This window comes from Gymnodraco acuticeps, unplaced genomic scaffold (assembly GCF_902827175.1).
Source record: "Gymnodraco acuticeps unplaced genomic scaffold, fGymAcu1.1, whole genome shotgun sequence".
Lineage (NCBI taxonomy): Eukaryota > Metazoa > Chordata > Actinopteri > Perciformes > Bathydraconidae > Gymnodraco > Gymnodraco acuticeps.
Window position 1 is genome coordinate 1 of NW_022990572.1, and position 21,726 is coordinate 21,726.

The following is a 21,726-nucleotide window of genomic DNA, read 5'->3' on the forward strand; positions in this document are numbered from 1 at the left end:
TTCATTTCAGGAAACGCTGTGTTGAAGCTTGAACCTGCGTTAGTTACTGAGCATTGTAATGAGTAATTACCCGACTGCATTAGTAATGCAAGTAATACGTTACTGAAACTCCATACTGTAACACGTTACCCCCAACACTGCCTGAAGCTCACCTTAACCCTGACTAGAGGTAGCAATGCATAGTGTTGAACTTCCTGTCGGCTCCCAGACCGTAGTCGAGGAAACGGGGGGGGGGTGACTCTCTGTCGTCTCCCAGGGCAGAAGCACACGCTTCTGGTTCAATAACCCATTTTATCGGAAAGACTGGAGAGAGGCGAGCTCTTCTTGGGAGGTCGTTGCATTATTTAGCTCTCCTGTTTCGCAAGATAGATTTCGCAAGATCGCAGACCTTCCTTTTTTCTGCTGCCTCGTTTATTTCTTAAAACATGTATCCCGCTCGCTCATACCATGCCCACGCACACATGCACACGCCACACCCCTCTCTTAAGGGGTAGCGATCTCACTCTGCATGACCCAAATGTCGTAACGATATACGAAACATCTCGTCAATTTGTTGCAACTGCCTTTGCCAACGTTACCCTGACGCCTGTTGAAGTGAGCGCAGGAGGAATAGCTTCAATGGGATAGCTTAAGCCCTGCCTGCCTGCCTGTTGTAGTTGAAGCCAGAATGGGTAAAACTCCGCATGTGATGAGGACCCGTTCCGCGTGAAGCCGGAAGCGCCGCATTAGGCGGCCCTGATGCCAGTGATGCCTTCTCAAGAGACTGAAGCGTACGTCAGTTGTTTGCGTGAAGTAGCCATTCCCATTAGGCCGGAGGAACTTCCATGGAGCCCGATTTCTTTGGCTGCTTCTCAGGTCGATTAAATGAAATCCTTGCTTCCCTCACTTGCGTCGTTTCCCTGCGTTTAGTCCCTCCCACCAGGGAAGCATGGAGGGACGCAAGGAAACCACGAGAAGCAGGGAAATGAGTTTTAAGAGCAATGGGATGTCCTTTCCTCCGGAGCGTCACGTGAAGCGACGTCCGTTTGTGATGACACTGCACAGCTGATCGTCTGGCAGCAGCCAGCTCTGTCCCCGTTATTTCCACACACACCCCCGCCTCTGTTAGTACACATTTACTGACACAAACATTTGTATCATCTGTTGTAGACCCCAATAAATAAAATAAAATAAGAACTAATTCTCAAAAAAGATAAACGCCATTCTTAAAATGTATAAACGAACAATAGTTTGATTAATATTGATTAGAGTGCACAATAGAAATAAAATAATTGAGAGAAGAAAAAGAGATATGTTATCTATCAAAACCCAGTTAGATTAAGATTCATTGGATTGCACACTTTGTTTGTTTGTTTGGATATGTAGTAAATTAACATTTTAAATAGCACTTAATGACTGACTGAATGGAAATGACAATAAATGAAAATGTAAAACGAAAAAAGCGATCATGAAAATGTTTCCAAAAAATGAATTAAATGATTTTTCACCACTTTGTTGTTCAGATATATCACATATTTGTAACTAAATGATACATGAATTGAAACAAAACACGGTATAAACTGAGGAGTGACTCCCGTGAGGTTCATGTATTTTCTTCACACTGCTCTCATGTCAAGAAGCATCAGATCAGTGCATGCACTGCCTCGTCCAATCAGTGAGCGATACACAGTAAGGGGGCGGGGTGAGTATCTGAGGATTTCATCGGAGGATGGTCTGGTGGTTCCTCGGTTATCGCTCCTCCATGATCGCTCCTCGCTCCTCGATCCTCGGTCCTCCGGCAGAAATAAGAGCCATGGGACGGTACTCAAGATGGCGCAGGCAAATCAACTTCCGGTGAGACCGAGGACCGAGGAGCGAGGAAATTAAAATAGTCGACCTGAGAAGCAGCCCTTGTCTTTTCCTCCCGCGTCCGGGCTTGCGGGACGGCCGGTGTTCCGGATTAACTGGTTCCCCGATCAACTGGTTGACAGATGTGGAGGCGTGGCCTTCGACTGAAATACACATTTCGATCGCTTCTTCTGTCGTTTACATACATCTTTTGGTATATTTGGCTGGATAGGAACACTTTGATGCACATTCAGTACCAGTGTGTGAGGTTGTGGTTACGATGGCGATATCCGGACGCGAACAGCGAGGACTACAAAAATAAAAACGAGTTGACATGGGGTTGTCTGTTCAAAACATTGCGAGCTCCAATAAATCATTTAAACCAGCTATTGTTGCCAGACTAATTACTGAATATCGTTCTTAATGTGATACCAAGTCCATCTGAGACCTGTGTACACCTTCAGACAGCCTCCAAGTGAAGCACACGTTGTTTACTCACAGTTTGAAAGCAGCGTGGAGAAGTCTTCTGCTGTGTTAAGTTGTGATCCGCTCGAATACATCCTTAAAACCAGCTATTGTTGCCCGACTTATCACTGAATATCGTTCCTAATGTGATACCAAGTCCATCTAGACCTGTGTACACCTTCAGACAGCCTCCCAGTGAAGCGTACGTTGTTTACTCAGAGTTTGAAAGCAGCGTGGAGAAGTTTCAGCTGTGAAAACTGTGATCCTCTCAGGTAAACTGTGATTCGCTCAGGGTCAACTGGGATCCACCCATGGGAAAATGGGATCCGCCCAGGTTAAACTGTGTTACGACTTCTGTGGCTATCTACCAGCGATCATGTTTAATATGAAAGACACACACATATACATCCCTTATAAAAACGGCATTCTGCAGCACTCATCCAGATAACACATCAAGAACGATATTCAGAAATAAGTCTGGCAACAATAGCTGGTTTAAATGATTTATTGGAGCTCGCAATGTTTTGAACAGACATCCCCATGTCAACTCGTTTTTCTTTTTGTAGTCCTCGCTGTTCGCGTCCGGATATCGCCATTGTAACCACAACCTCACACACTGGTACTGAATGTGCATCAAAGTGTTCCTATCCAGCCAAATATACCAAAAGATTTATGAAAACGACAGAAGAAGCGATCGAAATGTGTATTTCAGTCGAAGGCCACGCCTCCACATCTGTCAACCAGTTGATCGGGGAACCAGTTAATCCGGAACACCGGCTGACCCGCTACCCGACTGGGGAACGCCGCCTGTAGCTTAATCCGCGATACTGCGGAGCTGATGAATAAATGCCTGGAGCTGAAACGAAGCCCTCAGCTGGGACAAAGCCCTGCTGCTGCTTGGCTAACCATGAACACTGTGACGCGTACACTTGTGCGTTGACACCTGAAATGACAACTGACAGAGAGGGAAGAGCAGATTTAAAGGGTTTAGCAGGTGCAATGATTGCTAGCTGGGGAGTACCGCCCCTGATTACTTAATGGGAGAGGAGCTTGCAGTGACGTGTAACACCAGGGGTATGGTCTTCCTTTTGAACTTGCGCTAAGCTTCATATCTTTTCAAGACATCAAGCCATTGATAAAATACATGCTTACAGTTTATGACCCTGGAGTGGAAACAACATTTCTAACTAAGATGGTTCAAATATTAGAATAAAGAAATCAAGATGAACACAGTATTATTAATGCAACAGATCAATGGGGAAATGAATGATCCTGCAATATACCAGTAGATTGGGAACAAATTATTATTAATGTAACTTTTATTTATTTATAAAGCTTTGTTGGGTAAACTCCCGTATTACATCTGCTCTCTGATAACACAGAGAGTTGCAAGCAGCTATTGTCTGAGATGGCATGATGTAGTATTGTTAGATGTGCCAAGAGCAAGGACTGTCTTAGGTAAGACAGCTTTTATGTGCGCAGCTCCACTTGCTTGGAACAATCTTCAGCAAGAATTGAAACTGAGCAATCTCATTCCTCTGCAGGTCTTTAAAGCAAGGCTAAATGAAATGCTCGTTGATACTATGGGCACTTGTAAATGTCTATAACTATGTAAATGTATCCTGTAAATATAATGTATGATGTCCTTTATTGTTTTATGTTTCATGTGGAACCTATATGCTGCAGGTCTCCCTTGAAAAAGAGATCTATGATCTCAATGGGGACCAATCTGGTTAAATAAAGGTTGAAATGAAATGAACACAGTATTATTAATGTAATAAATCAATGGGGAAATGAATGATCCTGCAATATACCAGTAGATTGGGAACACATGTGCAGAAACATTCATAACACAACCAACTCAAACTACTGGAAAGAAAACACATGAAGCTTTTAATTCCACACTTTAAGAACACCCCAGATTCAAAGTGAATACAAAGAAAGCCTCACTTCCAAACGCTGGAGAGAACGCGCTGAGCAGAAACCAGACACATATATTCTGGGCCTGTAATGTGTTGGGAGACTTCGGGAAACAGTTTGAAGAGAAATGTCCGATATCTTGATCTCTCAACAAAAACCCATTCTCCCTATCACTGGGGGAACACCAGAGGAGATACAAAAAGATTCCTATCTATTTCTGGTCATTAGAAAAGAGATCATCAAACAAATGACAAGGAATTGTCTGAAAGATAATAACTTAGTAAACTCACGATGGAATAACTTAGTAAATGAAATCTATGTAACGGAGAAAATCAACTAGATTAGAAACCAATGCATATCTTTGAGGAAAGGTGGGAGGAATGGGTCAGTGTAGAACAATATAGTGAATATAATTAATGTATACCTGAGTATTCATAATGTATTCACAATGTATCCCATTCTTTTATTTGTAATACTATATGTTTGTTATGTCTTTTCTGATTGGTCATCTGTTATGTAGTTCATCTATGTACTGAGATGTGTTTATTTTGTTCTGAATGTTTTGTGAATATTTTCTTAAAAAGCAAAGAAAGTAATAATAACATGTTTCTGTGATAACTGTAAGTCCTGCTGTGTGGTGTGATCACATGCTGAGAAACCTCTCAAGTCCTTCATAGTGTTTGACATGTCGCCTCCTTCACTCAATATGAAGAGAGGAACACTTCAGTTGAACTAACATTATAAATAAATAGAAGAACAGTGTTGGTTTATTTTGCTCTCTCAGTATTTAAACAGCAAGAAATGTTAAAGTGTTTATTTGAATAATTAAACTCCTGATCCACATTAGTTTATAAAGTTAATCACATCTGGACTTACTTGGCCTTCCTGCAGTTCCTCACAGCTGGAAGCCAGTCCTCTGTTTTCCCTCCCATGATGTTTTGTACTGACTCAGGTCCAACTCATCCAGAACCTCCTCTGACATCTGCAGCATGTAGGCCAGAGCAGAGCAGTGGATCTCAGAGAGTCTCTTCTCTGATCTGTTCTCTGACTTCAGGAACTCTGTGATCTCCTGATGTACTGAGAGGTCCTTCATCTCTGTCAGACAGTTGAAGATGTTGATGCTCCTGTCAGGAGAGGATCCACTGCTCATCTCCTTCAGGTTGCTGATGGCTCTCTGGATGGTTTCTGGTCTGTTGTCTGTGCGACCCAACAGGCCTCCTAACAGACTCTGGTTGGACTCCAGAGAGAGGCCGTGGAGAAAGCGGACAAACAGGTCCAGGTGGCCATTTTTACTTCTGAGAGATTTCTCCACGGCTCCCTTCAGGAAGACAGGCAGGGATGGGTAATCCTGATCACTGATGTTATAGTCTCTCCTCAGGAAGTCCTTCAGTACCGCTGTGTCTCTGTTGGTGTGACAGTGCAACATGTAGACTGCAGCCAGAAACTCCTGAACGCTCAGATGAACGAAGCAGTAGACTGTTTTCTGGAAGATCACACTCTCTCTTTTGAAGATCTGTGTACAAACTCCTGAGTGCACCAAGGCCTCGTTGACCTCAGACCACAGCGCTGCAGGTCTTCTTGGTAGAAACATGATGTCTCCTTTCTCCAGATGTTCAAACGCCAGCCTCCCCAGCTTCAGAAGAAGCTCCCTGTCAGCCTCCGTCAGCTGCTGTGGACTCGTCTCATGTCCCTCTTCATACTTCTTGCTTCTTCCTCTTGGTCTGGACCAGCAGGAAGTGTGAGTACATGTCAGTGAGGGTCTGGGGCAGCTCTCCTCTCTGGTCTGTAGTCAACATGTGGTCCAGAACTGCAGCAGTGATCCAGCAGAAAGACTGGGATCAGACACATGATGTGGAGGCTCCTGGAGCTCTTGATGTGAGAGATGATTCTGCTGGACAGGTCTTCATCACTCGCTCTCCTCCTGAAGTACTCCTCCTTCTGGGCGTCAGTGAAGCCTCGTACTTCTGTCACCCTGTCCACACACTCAGGAGGGATCTGATTGGCCGCTGCAGGTCTGGAAGTTATCCAGACGAGAGCCGAGGGAAGCAGCTTCCCCCTGATGAGGTTTGTCAGCAGCACGTTGACTGAGGACTGCTGAGAGACATCAGACACAACCTCATTGTTCTGAAGTCCAGAGAAAGTCTGCTTTCATCCAGGCCGTCAAAGATGAGCAGCACTTTGCAGACAGCCAGCTGCTCTGCTGTGACCTCCTGTAAGGTTGGATGGAAAACATGGAGCAGCCTGAGAAGACTGTACTGCTCTCCTTTGACCAGGTTCAGCTCCCTGAAGGAGAGCGGGATCACCAGACTGACATCTTGGTTTCCCAAACCCTCAGCCCAGTCCAGAGTGAACTTCTGCACTGAGAAGGTTTTTTCCAACTCCAGCGACTCCGTTGGTCAGGACCGCTCTGATGGGAGTCTGTTGGTCAGGTAAGGCTTTGAAGATGTCCTGGCACTTGATTGGAGTGTCATGGAGGGGCTTCTTCTTGGAAGCTGTCTCCAGCTGCCTCACCTCATGTTGGGGTATTAACCTCTTCACTCTGGCCTTGTGTGATGTAGAGCTCAGTGAAGATGCTGCTGAGGAGGGTTTCACTTTGATCAATTCCTTCAGTCACACGTTCACATCTCCTCCTCAGACTGAGCCTATGTTCATCTAGAACCTCCTGCAGACCACGTTCTGCTGGACGAGAAGGGAACGTGAGAGAATGAGGGAAATGCTCTGAGAATCTAATTATAACAATAAAACAACAAACAACAGACTGAGTTTAAATGTTGTATAAACAGCTTACTGTCTCTGCTCTACAACAGTATACCTATTCAGAAACAAAGGAACCAGGAAGAGGAATAAAACGCTGCGTGTGTTCGGCCTCTTACCTCGTACAGTTCTGGTCTGGCTGGCTGTCTGCAGTCCAGCTCTGGTTCTGGATCTTTCTCCACACTGGGGACAGGAGGGGTCTCCTGATGGAGGTCTCTGCTCCCAGTATGAGGTGATGCACTGTCTGCAGAACCAGTGTCCACAGCTGGTAGAGACTGGATCCTTCAGGACGTCCTGACACAGAGCACAGCTGGACAGCTGCTCCTCCACAGGAACACCACTCTGCCTCTTCCCTCTGTGGAGATGAACACATCCTTTACAGCACGTTACTTTAGTGGAGCTGATTCTCACCAATGGGCAGAGCGTCACCAACGTCCCTCTCAAGACTCTTCTCCTCCAGGAGGACTCAGGTGAGGGTGCTGCACTTTTCCTTGTTCATGTGATGTTTTGGTGTTGTTGTTGTTGTTGTTGTTGTTTTGTTTCTTTCTGTTAACTGTCAAGTGGGAACTAAGTATTTTTGTTAGTATGTGTTTGTGTTTCTCTTATTATCCTACGATGCTGTGATGTGTGGCTGTGAATAAGAACATATGAAGGACAGACCATCTATTTATGTTTTTAGAGAACAGTTGAATATATTAGATTATATAAGAACTGGATCCTCTTCAGGTCAGGTTACAGCAGAAACTCTTACTTTGTGTCTGAGGGTCCAGGTTCATTACTGAAGTTTAGAGGCTCCCACATAGACCGGTCACTCTTCAGAGACAGACAGCTGGGGACTGGAGACTCTGCTCTCTGTCTGTGGAAACAACACATGTTTTAAACATCATTAGTTCATTCAGAGAGCACATTTTGACTTCTGTCTGTATGTAGATTAATTACTATCGCTGATGACGCCAGGGATCAAGAGTTTAAGCTTTGTTACTGTACTGTTACTAAGTTTCTTTACTGCGATCATTAAAGAACAGGTTCGACTAGAAAAGGCATTTCCCGCTGAAAATGCAGAGAAAGCTGAGTATTTGAAAAGCTGAATGGTGACTGCAGCTGAATAAACAAGTGGCTTTTAGTAATAATGTTTTAAAAGATGTGCAATAGTTTAAGTAGTTGATCAATCTCCACTAAGTACGTGTTATCCTGCAATAACTAGCTGATACATTGTAGTTAGGGAAACTTCCTCTTTTTGGACACAAATAACGTGGGACGCTTCGTGCCATTGGACAAACTTCCGCACAATGGAAATGTGATGTCCACTTAAAGAGAGAGTGTCATTAACTGTTACCCAGAGAACAGTCTGCAGCACCTCACTTTCTAACCCACGATTTTAAACCGGTTAAAAAGCACCAAGTGATTTAAGTGCAGTTCCTATGTTTCCCCACAGGAGGGCTCATCACCCGACATGGGCACAGTGCATTAACAGTAGAAAATACAATAAAAAAAGGCAAATCAGTTAATTTAAAGTGCAGGGAGGCTCCACACCAGACACAGGAACATTCCTCAATCCCAACAATAGTGACACTGATGATTTAAAGCCGTTTCTGGGGAAAAAGAGTGCTAAAAGTCTGATCAAAGTCTGATAAAAGTCAGATTGTTTCAGAGACCCATAGTAATGATACAATAAACCATTTACATCTAAAAGTATTGATTAAAATTCATTTTTAGAGGAAGCCTGAAAATGCCTCTCCAGGGCCCGGAGAGCTCCCAGGTGCTGAAGAGGGGGAGACGGGCTCCTGGGACCTCCAGCATAGGAGCCCCTCTCTGACCCATAAGAAGCGCCTATCCCTCCATACTCTTTGCTTACGGCCATACCACCCTGATCCGCTCGAGGCACAGAGTGTGAGTGTGAGGTAAACAGCGTGCTGAACTGTTTTGATTTGGAAGCTCCAGTTTATTGTGGGAAGAAGGGAAGAAATGGTGTCTGATGATGGGGAGGGGCAGACTGAGGAGGAGGAGTCTGATGATGGGGAGGGGCAGACTGAGGAGGAGGAGTCTGATGATGGGGAGGGGCAGACGGATGAGAGAGTCTGATGATGGGGAGGGGCAGACGGAGGAGGAGTCTGATGATGGGAGGGACAGGACTGAGGAGGAGGAGTCTGATGATGGGGAGGGGCAGACGGAGGAGGAGGGAGTCTGATGATGGGGAGGAGGAGTCTGATGATGGGGAGGGGCAGACTGAGGAGGAGGAGTCTGATGATGGGGAGGGGCAGACGGAGGAGGAGGAGTCTGATAATGGGGAGGAGGGAGTCTGATGATGGGGAGGGACAGACTGAGGAGGAGGAGTCTGATGATGGGGAGGGGCAGACGGAGGAGGAGGAGTCTGATGATGGGGAGGAGGAGTCTGATGATGGGGAGGGGCAGACGGAGGAGGAGTCTGATGATGGGGAGGGACAGACGGAGGAGGAGTCTGATGATGGGGAGGGCAGATGGAGGAGGAGTCTGATGATGGGGAGGGACAGACGGAGGAGGAGTCTGATGATGGGGAGGGGCAGACGGAGGAGGAGTCTGATGATGGGGAGGGGCAGACGGAGGAGGAGTCTGATGATGGGGAGGGGGAGACGGAGGAGGAGTCTGATGATGGGGAGGGGCAGACGGAGGAGGAGGAGTCTGATGATGGAGAGGGGCAGACGGAGGAGGAGGAGGAGGAGTCTGATGATGGGGAGGGCAGACGGAGGAGGAGGAGGAGTCTGATGATGGGAGCTGGAAGATGGGAGGTTGAGCTGTGCGGGAGAGGATGAAGATGATGGGAAGATGGAGATGGAGATGGAGAAGCAGCCGAGCGAGGAGGAGAGCGGGGTCGTGGCTGTGGAGGAGGCTTCATCAGCGTCGGATGGGGAGATAGTCCAGGTGCTGGTGGGAGAGCAGGATCTGGACGATGGCTGGGTCTTCGATAATAAGAACCAGACGCAGAAGAACCGGAGCTGCAACAGAAAGTCTGCAGACGATAAAGTGGATATGAAGGAGAGAGAGGACGGATGGGAGAGGAGGCTCTGAGAGGTGCAGGGGTCCCTGGGAGTTCCTGTGTGACGGCGAGGGGACGAGCCAGAGGAAGAGAGACGATGGGGAGGAAAACGCAAGATGCAAGGGGGCAGGTCCAGACACGGGGTAAGGAATGGAGAATTTAATGTTTCTAGGGGTGTAACGGTATTTGTATTCGTCCATGTTCGGCACATGCAATCACACGACAAATACGCCTTTTTTTTACGAGTGGGAAAAAAGTCTGTCATTCAGGGCAGTATCCACTACACTTTATATAATCCAGGGGGCGGTATTGCGCCTAAAAGCTGTTTGCCAGCCGCCCTTAAACAACAAATGAAGAAGAAGAAAACACAACAAAACGAACAAAATACAAGAAGAAGAAAAGTTAGTATGGCGAGTTCAGATAACACACAGGAGCTAGAACCCACCTGCTTCTTTTAAATCAGCTGTGTGGGAACATTTCGGGTTCCCTGTGGACTAAATAACGATGAAGTGTGCGAGTGGACGAGGACGGTGTGTCGGCGTTGTTCGATAGCAGTGCGGTATGCTAATGGTAACATACGCCAAACATGCTAAATCATATCAGAAGGCATCACCCAGATGTTCCAATCACCGGAGCTGGCAAAAGACAACAGCAGTTCAACAGCTGATCCCCGCTGTTTTTAAGAAGCCAATAGACATGAAAGCCGAGAGACCAAAATAAATAACGGAAGCTTTTGGCATATGTTTTTCAACGGCTATGCTGCGCCCTTATGCAATAGTGGAGGACCCCGGCTTTTATTGATTGCGATTGAAACACTTTCTTATTATTTATTTTGTAATATTTTCAAGACATTCTTTTTAGTTTTACAGCTTATTGAACCTTTTTTGTTTGACATCAGCCATTATAGATAATATGGCCATATGAGTGTGTGTGGTACTGTTTGTTTTTAACTGTGTAATAAAGTTAATTATTCAAAATGTTCCTTAAAAAAAAGGTTCCTTATTTTGTAAACTGAAACTTGCACTACTGTTCAAAATAAATAACAACAAACCTGGAATTATGCATTTGGGACTTTGTTTTGCTTTTTCTTGTTGTACCGAACCCGTACCGAACCGTGACCCCCAAACCGAGGTACATACCAAACCGTGAATGCTGTGAACCGTTACACCCCTAAATGTTTCTCTCCCTCTTCGTAATCAACATGGTGTCTTTGGCTTCATTTAATGGATATGGGCTTAAGAAGAAGGACAGGAGGGAGCAAGCTGTTATTTTGTGTGCCACGGACATGATCTGTTTTCAGGAGACACATTGGGATGAAAGGTGTGTAGAGGATGTTAAGAAGGGGTGGATGGGTGATGTGTTTGTGAACGGGGGTGTGAATGCTAGGGGGGGGGGGGCGATTTGAGTTAAAACAGGTGGTAGAGAATGTGAGGAAAGATGAGGATGATGGTGATGGTGAAATGATTGGTGTGGTGTTTGAGTATATGGGGGAAGTGTTTAAACTAATCAATGTAAATGCGCCGAATGAGGAAAAGGGGAGGGGGATGTTTTTTGAGGGTTTGGGAAGTGTGGGGAAACTGTATGGTTGTTGGTGATTTCAATGTGTGGTGTGGAGAATATATGTGTTTTCAAAGTGATTCTTCACGGGGTATGTTACAAAGGTAATGAGGGATAACGGTATGAAGGATGTATGGAGGGGGGGAAAGGTGTATGGGCGGGTGTTTTCTATGAAGCAGGTGGTTGGGGGGGGGGGGGGGGGGGGGGGGGGGGGGGGGTTTAAACAGAGTAGGATTGATCTATTGTTGTGTAATGGGGATATGGGTGGAACAACTGGTCAAATTGAATACATAAGGAATGGTTTGAGTGATCATTCTATACTTTATTTTGGGTTCAGTAATGAACGTGGGGGGAAAGGTGGGGTTTCAATGCAATGTTGTTAAAGGAAGAGAAATATAGAGAAAAAGTTAATGAGTGTTCAGTAAAAAAAAGAAGTATGAATGTTGATGTGGCGGTTTGGTGGGAGGGTTTAAAAAAAGAGATTAAGAATATGAGCATTAAATATAGTAGTGTGAGAAGAGAGAGAGAGAGAGAGAGATATTTCCATCATCCATGAAAACACCCCAGTAAATCCACCTCTTTCTATCCGCTCCAAGACCCTCAAAGGGCGGCCTCATGAGTACCAGCATGACCCCCACCTCCATAACCCGGCGCACCAGGCGAACCTGTGTACCCACACTTAAGCACACCTCTCGGACTAAACCAAAGGGACACCCCGGTCAGAAGTTCGTGCCCCTGGTAAACCTAAAAGGGGGTGGATTTTGTGTTTCTTTGATGTCCGCCCCTCAGCATCCAGGCCGGGCCGGCAGAGGCCCTCCGATGGCGGGTCGCGTTTGCCATTCGATCAGTGAGAGGAGAGGAGAAGGACGCAGCAAAAAATGAAATAGGGGGGAAAAAGAAAAAAAGTATCCGAAAATAGGCACTCATGAGGCGGGTAAAGTCCCCTGTCGACTCCCGTTACATTCCTCCGGCACATTTGCCTAAGTCAACTTTTATGAGAACCAGGCTGGGGGGTCTTTGTGGCACAAAATAAGGCCCACCCAAAGTGCTTGGTGAGCGGACACATCACCTCCGTATTTTCAGACAGCCCTCAAAAACCGGGTTTCTCATTTTGTGAAATGGATGAATACAATTTTTCAGAGAAGGGGAACTGAAGCCCACTGGAAAAAGGGGCCGAAGCGGGAAACGTCTGGTCGCTTCTCCGGTGGGCACTAATGGCACGTTTCCACTGCAGGCCTCACTCGGTTTGGTAAGGCCTTATTAGGCCCGGCTCACTTTAATGCTGCGCATTACAGTTTAGGAACTGGGGCAGTTACTATAGTAACACAGTGTAGGCGGAGCCGTGACGTCATCTTCAATGAGAGCCCCAGAAAAACAACACAGCCGTTAGCTCTTAGCCCTCAGAGCTCACAGCTCTTCATATCTGTTCAGAAACTAGACAAAAGTTAAACAAGTACAAACCACAGACTGCCTGTGTCATGGCGAATACAGTCGCTGGTTTATTTATGTCTGTATAGGCCGTTGTTGTGAGTGTGGACGGTCGGAGCATATATAACGTTAGCTTAGCCAAGCTACATTTAGTAAACACGCATTTTAAAAGGGTTTTTCGCCTGCCGTCTGTCTGCAGACTTGTCAAAGCATTAATTCATGGTTTTTACTAACCGGTATCAGTATGTTGTTACTTCGGCATCATTTTGAAACGTGTATTACAATTAAATCACGGTCAAATATGTTCATCTTGTTGTAGTTGTAGCCCCCTTGCCAGCGATTCTCTCTCTAGTTTAGCATACTCAGCCCGACTCAGCCTGGTTGTTCCTGGCCCTAGAACCACGATTTAGTCGGGCCAGAAAAAAGGTGAAAAAGTAGCCCCCAAAACTAGGCCAAGTGGAAACGCAACCAAAAACGGGCCCCGCACGGCTCGGCACGCTTAAAGCAAGCTACCCGCTGCAGTGGAAACGCGCCATTAGTCATTTTCTCCAACATTTTTTTATTTCTTTTTTTATTATTTAAAAATATAGTTAACCATTTTTTTCACTTTTTTCTTCTTTCCACGGATGGGTGAGCCTGGCAGGCCGTCTGTGAGCACACATATCTGGCCTGGAACCTCCAGAATGTTTGAGCTAAGCTCCATAAACTGACAAAATCACCCAGACATTTCACTTTTATAGGTCAAAAATATATAATACAAATACATTTAAATAGTATAAGGTGCAAATGTGCTCCGGATTACCCGGGGATGGATTTATATAGCTCCATGATAGTAATTAAAAATCATTTTCATGGAAAAAAGTGTTAACAACGCCTGATAACGCCTAAAATAAATCACTTGAATGTAAATATAATGATTATAAATCATTTGTAGTGAGAAGCAAGCTGCAGCACCTGACTTTCTAAACCAAGAAAATTGCTTTAAACCTGGGGGAAAGCCTTCTAAATGTCGGGGGAACTGTTTTAAATAGGGACAGAGAGTACCCAGAGAACAGGCTGCAGCACCTGACTTTCTAAGGGAGTAAAGGTGCAGCAAACCTGGGGAAAAGTGTTCTAAATGTCGGGGAAACTGTTTTAAATAGGAGGAGAGTGTCATTAACTGTTACCCAGAGAACAGTCTGCAGCACCTCACTTTCTAGCCCAGGAAAAGTGTTCATGCAGCCCCTTAATAACGGTAATAATGATTAGAAAATCATTTCAGGGCAGAAAGGGTGGAGATATACCTTAATGCAGTGTGTTTGTACATCAAGTGGACTGTCAACTGGAAAAAGCCCTAACGGTGAGGAAGGTATAAAGATATTAACATGATGACTGTTGGAATGGAACCGGCCACCTTATAGTTGAGAGACCCATGCAGTCACACAGAGCCACAGTCACACCTGGTGATAGGTAGTGTGGCTGGCTGTTTTGAAGGGTACATGAACAGTGGGGGCTTGAATGTGTAGTAAGAAAAGAAAATAAAGTAAAAACGCTGGGAAAAGCAGCAAAATATTTTAACTGCATGTTTTTGAACTGCAACCATATGTCCCCAATAATCTGGAAGATATGTGGAACATGTTAAAGTGTGTATGAGGTTTCCTTCAGATAGTATAGAATAGGCTGAGCCAGTGTGTTAAACTCCAGTCTGTGTGTCTGTGTCTGAGCTGAGCTCCTAATCAGAACACCTGTCTGAGTCCAGAGATCAAAGGTTTCCATGGAGATGTGATCAGTGATCAGTGAAAGGAGAGGGTTTCATGTGAAAGGTTTTTGTCACATCCTTGCCCTCAACAGATATGTTTTAAAAGTTCTATACTTAAATGTTTTTATTTTTCAACCTAAGAGATGTTTTCCTACATGTTCATCAACAAATGATGTCACAGGAGGGTAGGGTTTGGGACTTATGGCAGGTTTAACATTTCTTTTTAGGCGGATTTCAAGCTCTCCTCCACTCTGTTTTGAGATCAAAGCTCTCTAGACTTAACGAGCGGCGCACACTAAGGTTAAAATCTGAAGAAGGCCTCTTTACCAAGCTCCAAGCTAAGTTTAATATTTCAAAAAGTGTAAAAGATATCAAAAAGCTGAATACAAGTTTAATAGCTGAATGCCTTGTGACCGTTTTAAAGTAGGAATGAAGTCTCTAGCTGAAAGTATGTGGAAGGAGAAGCATTTTGCACACGGTGTAGCTAAAAGAGGATTTGAAGGATCCTCCCATTGAGTTACATTGTAAAAAAAAAGTTTAAAAAGCTGAATATTATAAAAAGTATAAATGTTCAAAACAAGAACAGTCATAGCAGTTATGACCTGAAAGAGCTGATCATTTTAATATTTGAATGGTTTCTGTAGCTGAAAGTATGCTGAAGAAGTTAAACTGCAAACATTGGTTGAAATAAATTGAAGAATAAAGATTTGAAGAACAATAGTCTGTTGCTCAGCATTCACACTAATTATCAGATAACATAAAAACTGGATCCTCTTCAGGTCAGGTTACAGCAGAAACTCTTACTTTGTGTCTGAGGGTCCAGGTTCATTACTGAAGTTTAGAGGCTCCCACATAGACCGGTCACTCTTCAGAGACAGACAGCTGGGGACTGGAGACTCTGCTCTCTGTCTGTGGAAACAACACATGTTTTAAACATCATTAGTTCATTCAGAGAGCACATTTTGACTTCTGTCTGTATGTAGATTATTTACTATCGCTGATGACGCCAGGGATCAAGAGTTTAAACTTTGTTACTGTACTGTTACTAAGTTTCTTTACTGCGATCATTAAATAACAGGTTAGATTATCAGATAACATAAAAACTGGATCCTCTTCAGGTCAGGTTACAGCAGAAACTCTTACTTTGTGTCTGAGGGTCCAGGTTCATTACTGAAGTATGGAGGATTCAACTCTTTAGACCAGTCACTCTTCAGAGACAGACAGCTGGAGACTGAAGATGTGTCCTCTTCCTCCTCTTTTAAACAACTCATCTTCTCCAGTCTGAGAGATAAACCACTAAAACTGGAGACACAGACACACACACACACACACACACACACACACACACACACACTATAATAACACACTTGTTTCAATCATAACCATCATAATAATACACTTGTGTTATGATATTAGGGTCATGCAGAGTCAGACAGCTATCCCTTTAAGAGAGAGAGAGAGAGAGAGAGAGAGAGAGAGAGAGAGAGAGAGAGAGAGAGAGAGAGAGAGAGAGAGAGAGAGAGAGAGAGAGAGAGAGAGAATGCAGCTGACTCATATACTCATAGATACACCTAGATGAGTCATTTAAAACCTTTCATTACAGTACAGAGAAAAGCTGTGAGAGAGGGGGGGGCGCTTGCATGTGTGTGCGCATGGTAGAGCGAGGGAGAGAGAGCGAGCAGTGGTGTGTGTTTTTGAAGTGAACGAAACAGCAGCAAAGGTCTGTCGAGTGTCTTCAAAGTTAGATCTGTAACAAAGACCTTAATAAATGCAACGGCCTCCCAAAGAAGAGCTCGCCTGTGTGCCTTATTGAAAAGTGGGTTATTGAACCCGAAGTGTGTTGCTTCGGCCCTGGAAGACTGCAGAGAGTCACCCCTGCTTCCTCCACTACGTTCTGGGAGCCGACAGGAAAGTGTAACACTTGGTTCAAACATCAAATCAGTCAGACTTCCGACAGGCCGCTCCCCATTTTGACTGCGCTGGGCTGTCGCATGTTATGTTGCTTTGATGAGTCAGAAAACAGGAAATGAAACCAGTTCACACCACTTGTAGAAGTCTCTTTGGACTCTAGGACGCTGATGTTCTGACATCCAGTAAAACAGAGTAAATAATGTGTTAGAAAGCAGATCCTGGTGTTAACACTCACCCTGTTCTCCTCCTGCTCCGTCCAGGTGTAAAATGGCGTCTGGCAGTCTGACTTCATATTTGGACTTGAACACCCTCACCTGTCTGCAGCTCCTCCTCTTGATTCATAACCATCCTTACCAGCTGAACCAGTTCACAGTCATACAGGGACTATGTTCAGTGTGATATAAATAGAGCTAAAAACAAGCTCAGCAAAGTTATTGAAATAAACATTAAAACCACAGTGTGAAAATCCCCCAGTAAACATCCTGCATTCAAAACCTCAGTTAAAGGTCCCCTATTATACTGTTTTTCATCAATATATTATAGGTCCAGATATACACAGAACATGTCTCTGGAGTGTTTGGGTGTGTATGGGAGATTGACTGACTGATTGATTGAAAAGTTTATTAACAGCTTGTATATTGGGTACAGTACAGTACAGCTCAAAACATACAATTGTTAAGGGGATGCAGACCAGAGAAAGACTTTCGTCTTGTTTACATCAGGGTCCCCCATTTCCAATTCGTCATGTAAGACATATAAGACATATTTGACATACAGATGGCTTATTTACAATTTACATACAGGTGGTTTTTTACATACAGATTGCTTGTTTACAATTTTCATTTTAGATTTCGTTCTAATACATCCTAACCGGACATTTAAGACATACCAAGTCTACAGATATACAGTTAGTAACAGAGTCTAAAATGCGAGTATATACATAGATGGGGGGGGGGAAGCTGTCCATTGAACGACAGGTTGAGATTTGTACCATTACCGGGGCCAGTTTTGCAATGCTCTCCCCCGAAGGTGCTCTTTAAGAGAGGTTTTGAAGGTAAGTATAGTTTTACTTTCCTTTACAGTTGTGGGAAGAGCGTTCCACCTTGATGTGGCATAATTGCGAAACGTGTATTCCCCCTTTTTTGTGCCAAATCTGGGTTTCACATGATTTGTGGAGCTCCCTCTGGTGTTATGATCATGGTATTCCTTGACCTTTGGGAAGAATTTTGACATGAGAGTTAAGGCTTGGAGTGACATCAGCGGGCGGAGCGGCAGAGGGAGTCCCAGTGCCGTCCCTGGCCAACTTGAGGCCCCATGCAAAGTTATATGATGAGGCCCTCTGTTTCGCAAGCGTCGACGGGGGGGGGGGGAGAAAACGTGCCGCGCCACACTACTTCAACACACTCAACTTCAACACTAATTGCGCTGCACAGGCGCATAGGTACAAGATGAGGCCCCCTCCGCCAGGTGAGGCCCCACACCGTCTGCGTGATCGGCCTGTAGGGAGGGACGACCCTGAGTCCGCTGTTAGAGCCATGAAGACGGATTAAAAGAACGAGCAAACCAGCCTCTCGTGTTCTTGTTTATTTTCTTATTATCAGATATCTCTGCACCCCATCCTCCTGTCAGCTGCCCCGCGCTCAGGCTGGATCAACGTGATGACGTATCAGTGGCGGAATGTCACTCAGTATTTTTACTCAAATACCTGAGTACATTATGAGGTAAGTGTACTTTTGTTTGTTGGTATTTATACTCCACTAAATCCATTTCCAATACAACAATAAACTAAAGTAATACAATCTAAAAGTCTATTTGATATTTCTGATTCAGTTTTCTGCTTTGGTGTAATGTTGTGGATTGTATCTATAGTTTGTTGACTCCTTGTATCAGTGAAAGTGCATCGATGTGGTTTCCTTTCGTATCGCGCCTGACGTCATCACGTAACGTCTTTTCCCGATTCTTCCACCTTTAGCTGATCCGCCATGTTTGCTTGTTCAGGTGTTTTTCACAACAGCTAAGTGAAATGAATACAGGTTATATTTGGCATATACAGAATAATGTTCAATATCAGGGATAAAATGGTCCAGCTGGATTGTTTAAATGTTGTTGGTCTTAAGCATTAAGTAATGAAAGCTTTAGCGCAAGTTCAATAAGGAAGACCTAACACTAGTCACTTACACGTCACTCTATGGCTCCCTTCCCCCCTCATTAAATACGAGGGCGTCACCCCTCAGCAGCCAATCGCTGCACATGCTAAATTCCTTAAATGCCTGCTCTTCCTCCCTGTCAGTTGTCATTGCAGATGATCACACGCAACCCGCCTCCACCCCTCTCGCCTCCCGTCTCCTTCAGGACAAAGCTCAACCTTCCTCCTTCAGACCGGTCTCACCTACTCATCACCACCACCAGTGTCTAGACCCCGGGGATTTCATCGGAGCGGTTCTTTCCCTCCTGAATGATTATCCTGCAAACCGGGGCCTAATCGCCAAACACCATTACATTCTCCTGTTGTATTATCGTGGCAATCATTTCATTCATATGACGTGTAAACAATAAATATGTAATTCTTACATCACGTCTCTCCGGTTTGAAATATCTTCATGATGTTTGATTGATATTGGGAATACTGTTTTGCAGTGGCGGCCGGCCCACAGGGGCGTTAGGGGCGCCCCCCCCCCCTCTTCCCACATGTTTGATTGTCATTAAAAAATAAAATTTAAAATTTAAAATATATTTAAATAATAAAATGTTGTTTAAAATTGTGTTACGATGTCTAAAGTTACTGATAAGTCACATGTTTCCTGCCTGGCCGCATTACCCTCTCTCGTCTGGGCGCTAAGAAAGGAGCCCTCAGCCAGAGCGGCAGCAGCCAACACATTGCTGACTGTTGCTATTTGTAAACTATGCCGCCGAAACATAATTTCAGCCAATCAGCGTCGTCAGATCTGATGGTCATAGGGTGCCAATGTCAGCGCCCGATGCAGTCTGAGAGGATAAAATGGTCCAGCTGGATTGTTTAAATGTTGTTGTGTAAGTCTTAAGCATTAAATAATAACTTCATGATGTTTGATTGATATTGGGAATACTGTTTTGGCTTTATATTCAAACCACTGGTGTTTATCTGCCCAGTGATAATGTAGCTGTTAGCATTGCTATAGTGCCCTGCTGCTCTTCCAGTTAGCATGTTGCTATCAAGTCTAGTTGGTTTCATTATGAATTAAGTATTAAAATAAGCTCCACATGTAATACTCCTTTCCGTCACAAGAGGGGGCACAGTGCAAGGGGAAATGCCACGGGGTGAGATTCAAGGTTCAAGGCTTCTATTGTCATTTGAACATAGCTAGAGTGTAGATATATCAATGAGAATCTGAGGTCTCAGGTATGGAGTCAGATTTGGGTCAATATTCTAGCGCGTAAAACAAGCTACTCACGAGCGGAAAATGTGCTTTTACACGCGCATAAAATGACTCTGCGCTCGCTCGCGAGAGAGACAGCCCTCTTGCTCGCTCGCGGGAGTATCAGCCTCGCGGAGTCTGTCTACGCGCGCGTGAAAAGTTTCTGGCACTTTGGGGCGGAGCCACTGGACTTTGATTGACAGCTGCCAGGAAACCCGGAGTTGCCAGGTTTGATAAATGCCTGAAGTACCAAGAGCCGAGGAGTGACGGCAGCAAAATCAGTTGGACGAGATTGAATGGTAAAGTTGTCCATAAAAAACTATTATATTCGTACAGTGTACAGCTAATATATATAAATTAATTTTATATAAAACAATATATTTTTGAGTGGGCTGTATCTGTCGAAAATTGCATATATATATATATATAAATATAATTGGTTGTAAAAATTGTTTTTTTATACAAAAGGACATTCTTTATAACCAATTAGTTTATTATCACGCATTTGTAATATTTGTATGCTAGAACTGTTGTATTCTTTTTGAAAAATGAAAAATAAATAGCTCACTTGTCATTCATTTTTATCCTTAATTATCCATCCAACACTGAAAAGGTGGTCCTTGTGAAGAATCTCATCACTATATTCCCTCAGCTGAAAGTCATTTACAACAATAGTTTGCTGAAGATTAAGTTTGTTTTAACCAAGACATAAGGTTTTTTTAGGTGTGATTTTATGAATGATCTATTCTGTCAACATTTGATGAATTAGAAAAATATTAATATTTTTAAATGTTAACAATTATTTTCTTAATGACATATTGTGCTAATGAAATCCTTGTAAATAAATGTCCAATGAATGTATTCTTGCATTCGATTTTTTGAATAAAAACCATATCCACCACCTGGTACTTCCAGTAATCGTCATTGACACACAATGTGCAGATATAACACAATCAAATGTTAATTCTGGTTAAAGAAATATAACACAAAATGTGCAGAAATAGCAAATGAGTGTGTTCATCTTGGTTACACATTTATGACACACAATGTGTAAAATGTGCACATTGTGTGTTCGGGGCATGTAACACATTTTGTGTGTAAACATGATTTACACATAAATAAACACAACACGTGTTGTCCCTGAGCACACTCTGTAGGTGTGTTGAAATTCAACACATGTTGTGTCATTTTTTACACATCCCTTCTAAGAGTGTACAACAGACTAGCTAGCAATTTTCGACAGATACAGCCCACTCAAAAATATATTGTGTTATATAAAATTAATTTTTATATATATATATATATGCAATTTTCGACAGATACAGCCCACTCAAAATTATATTGTTTTATATAAAATTAATTTATATATATATATATATATATATATATGCAATTTTTGACAGATACAGCCCACTCAAAAATATATTGTTTTATATAAAATTAATTTATATATATATATATATATATATATATATATATATATATATATATATATATATTAGCTGTACACTTTACGAATATAATAGTTTTTTATGGACAACTTTACCATTCAATCTCGTCCAACTGATTTTGCTGCCGTCACTCCTCGGCTCTTGGTAGTTCAGGCATTTATCAAACCTGGCAACTCCGGGTTTCCTGGCAGCTGTCAATCAAAGTCCAGTGGCTCCGCCCCAAAGTGCCAGAAACGTTTCACGCGCGCGTACACAGACTCCGCGAGG

General features: G+C 43.7%; 1 protein-coding gene across 1 annotated transcript; it reads right to left on the reverse strand.

Moving 5' to 3' along the window:
• Window positions 1–6,724: 6,724 nt before the first annotated feature.
• On the reverse strand, window positions 6,725–16,039 carry LOC117553817 (RING finger protein 39-like). Its single transcript, XM_034227886.1, has 5 exons — window positions 15,846–16,039; window positions 15,507–15,611; window positions 7,718–7,822; window positions 7,086–7,321; window positions 6,725–6,888 (listed from the first exon to the last, which is right to left on the reverse strand). Exons 1-5 carry the CDS (start codon window positions 15,971–15,973, stop codon window positions 6,725–6,727), a joined length of 738 nt encoding a protein of 245 aa, XP_034083777.1. The 5' UTR covers window positions 15,974–16,039.
• Between the last annotated feature and the right edge of the window lie 5,687 nt (window positions 16,040–21,726).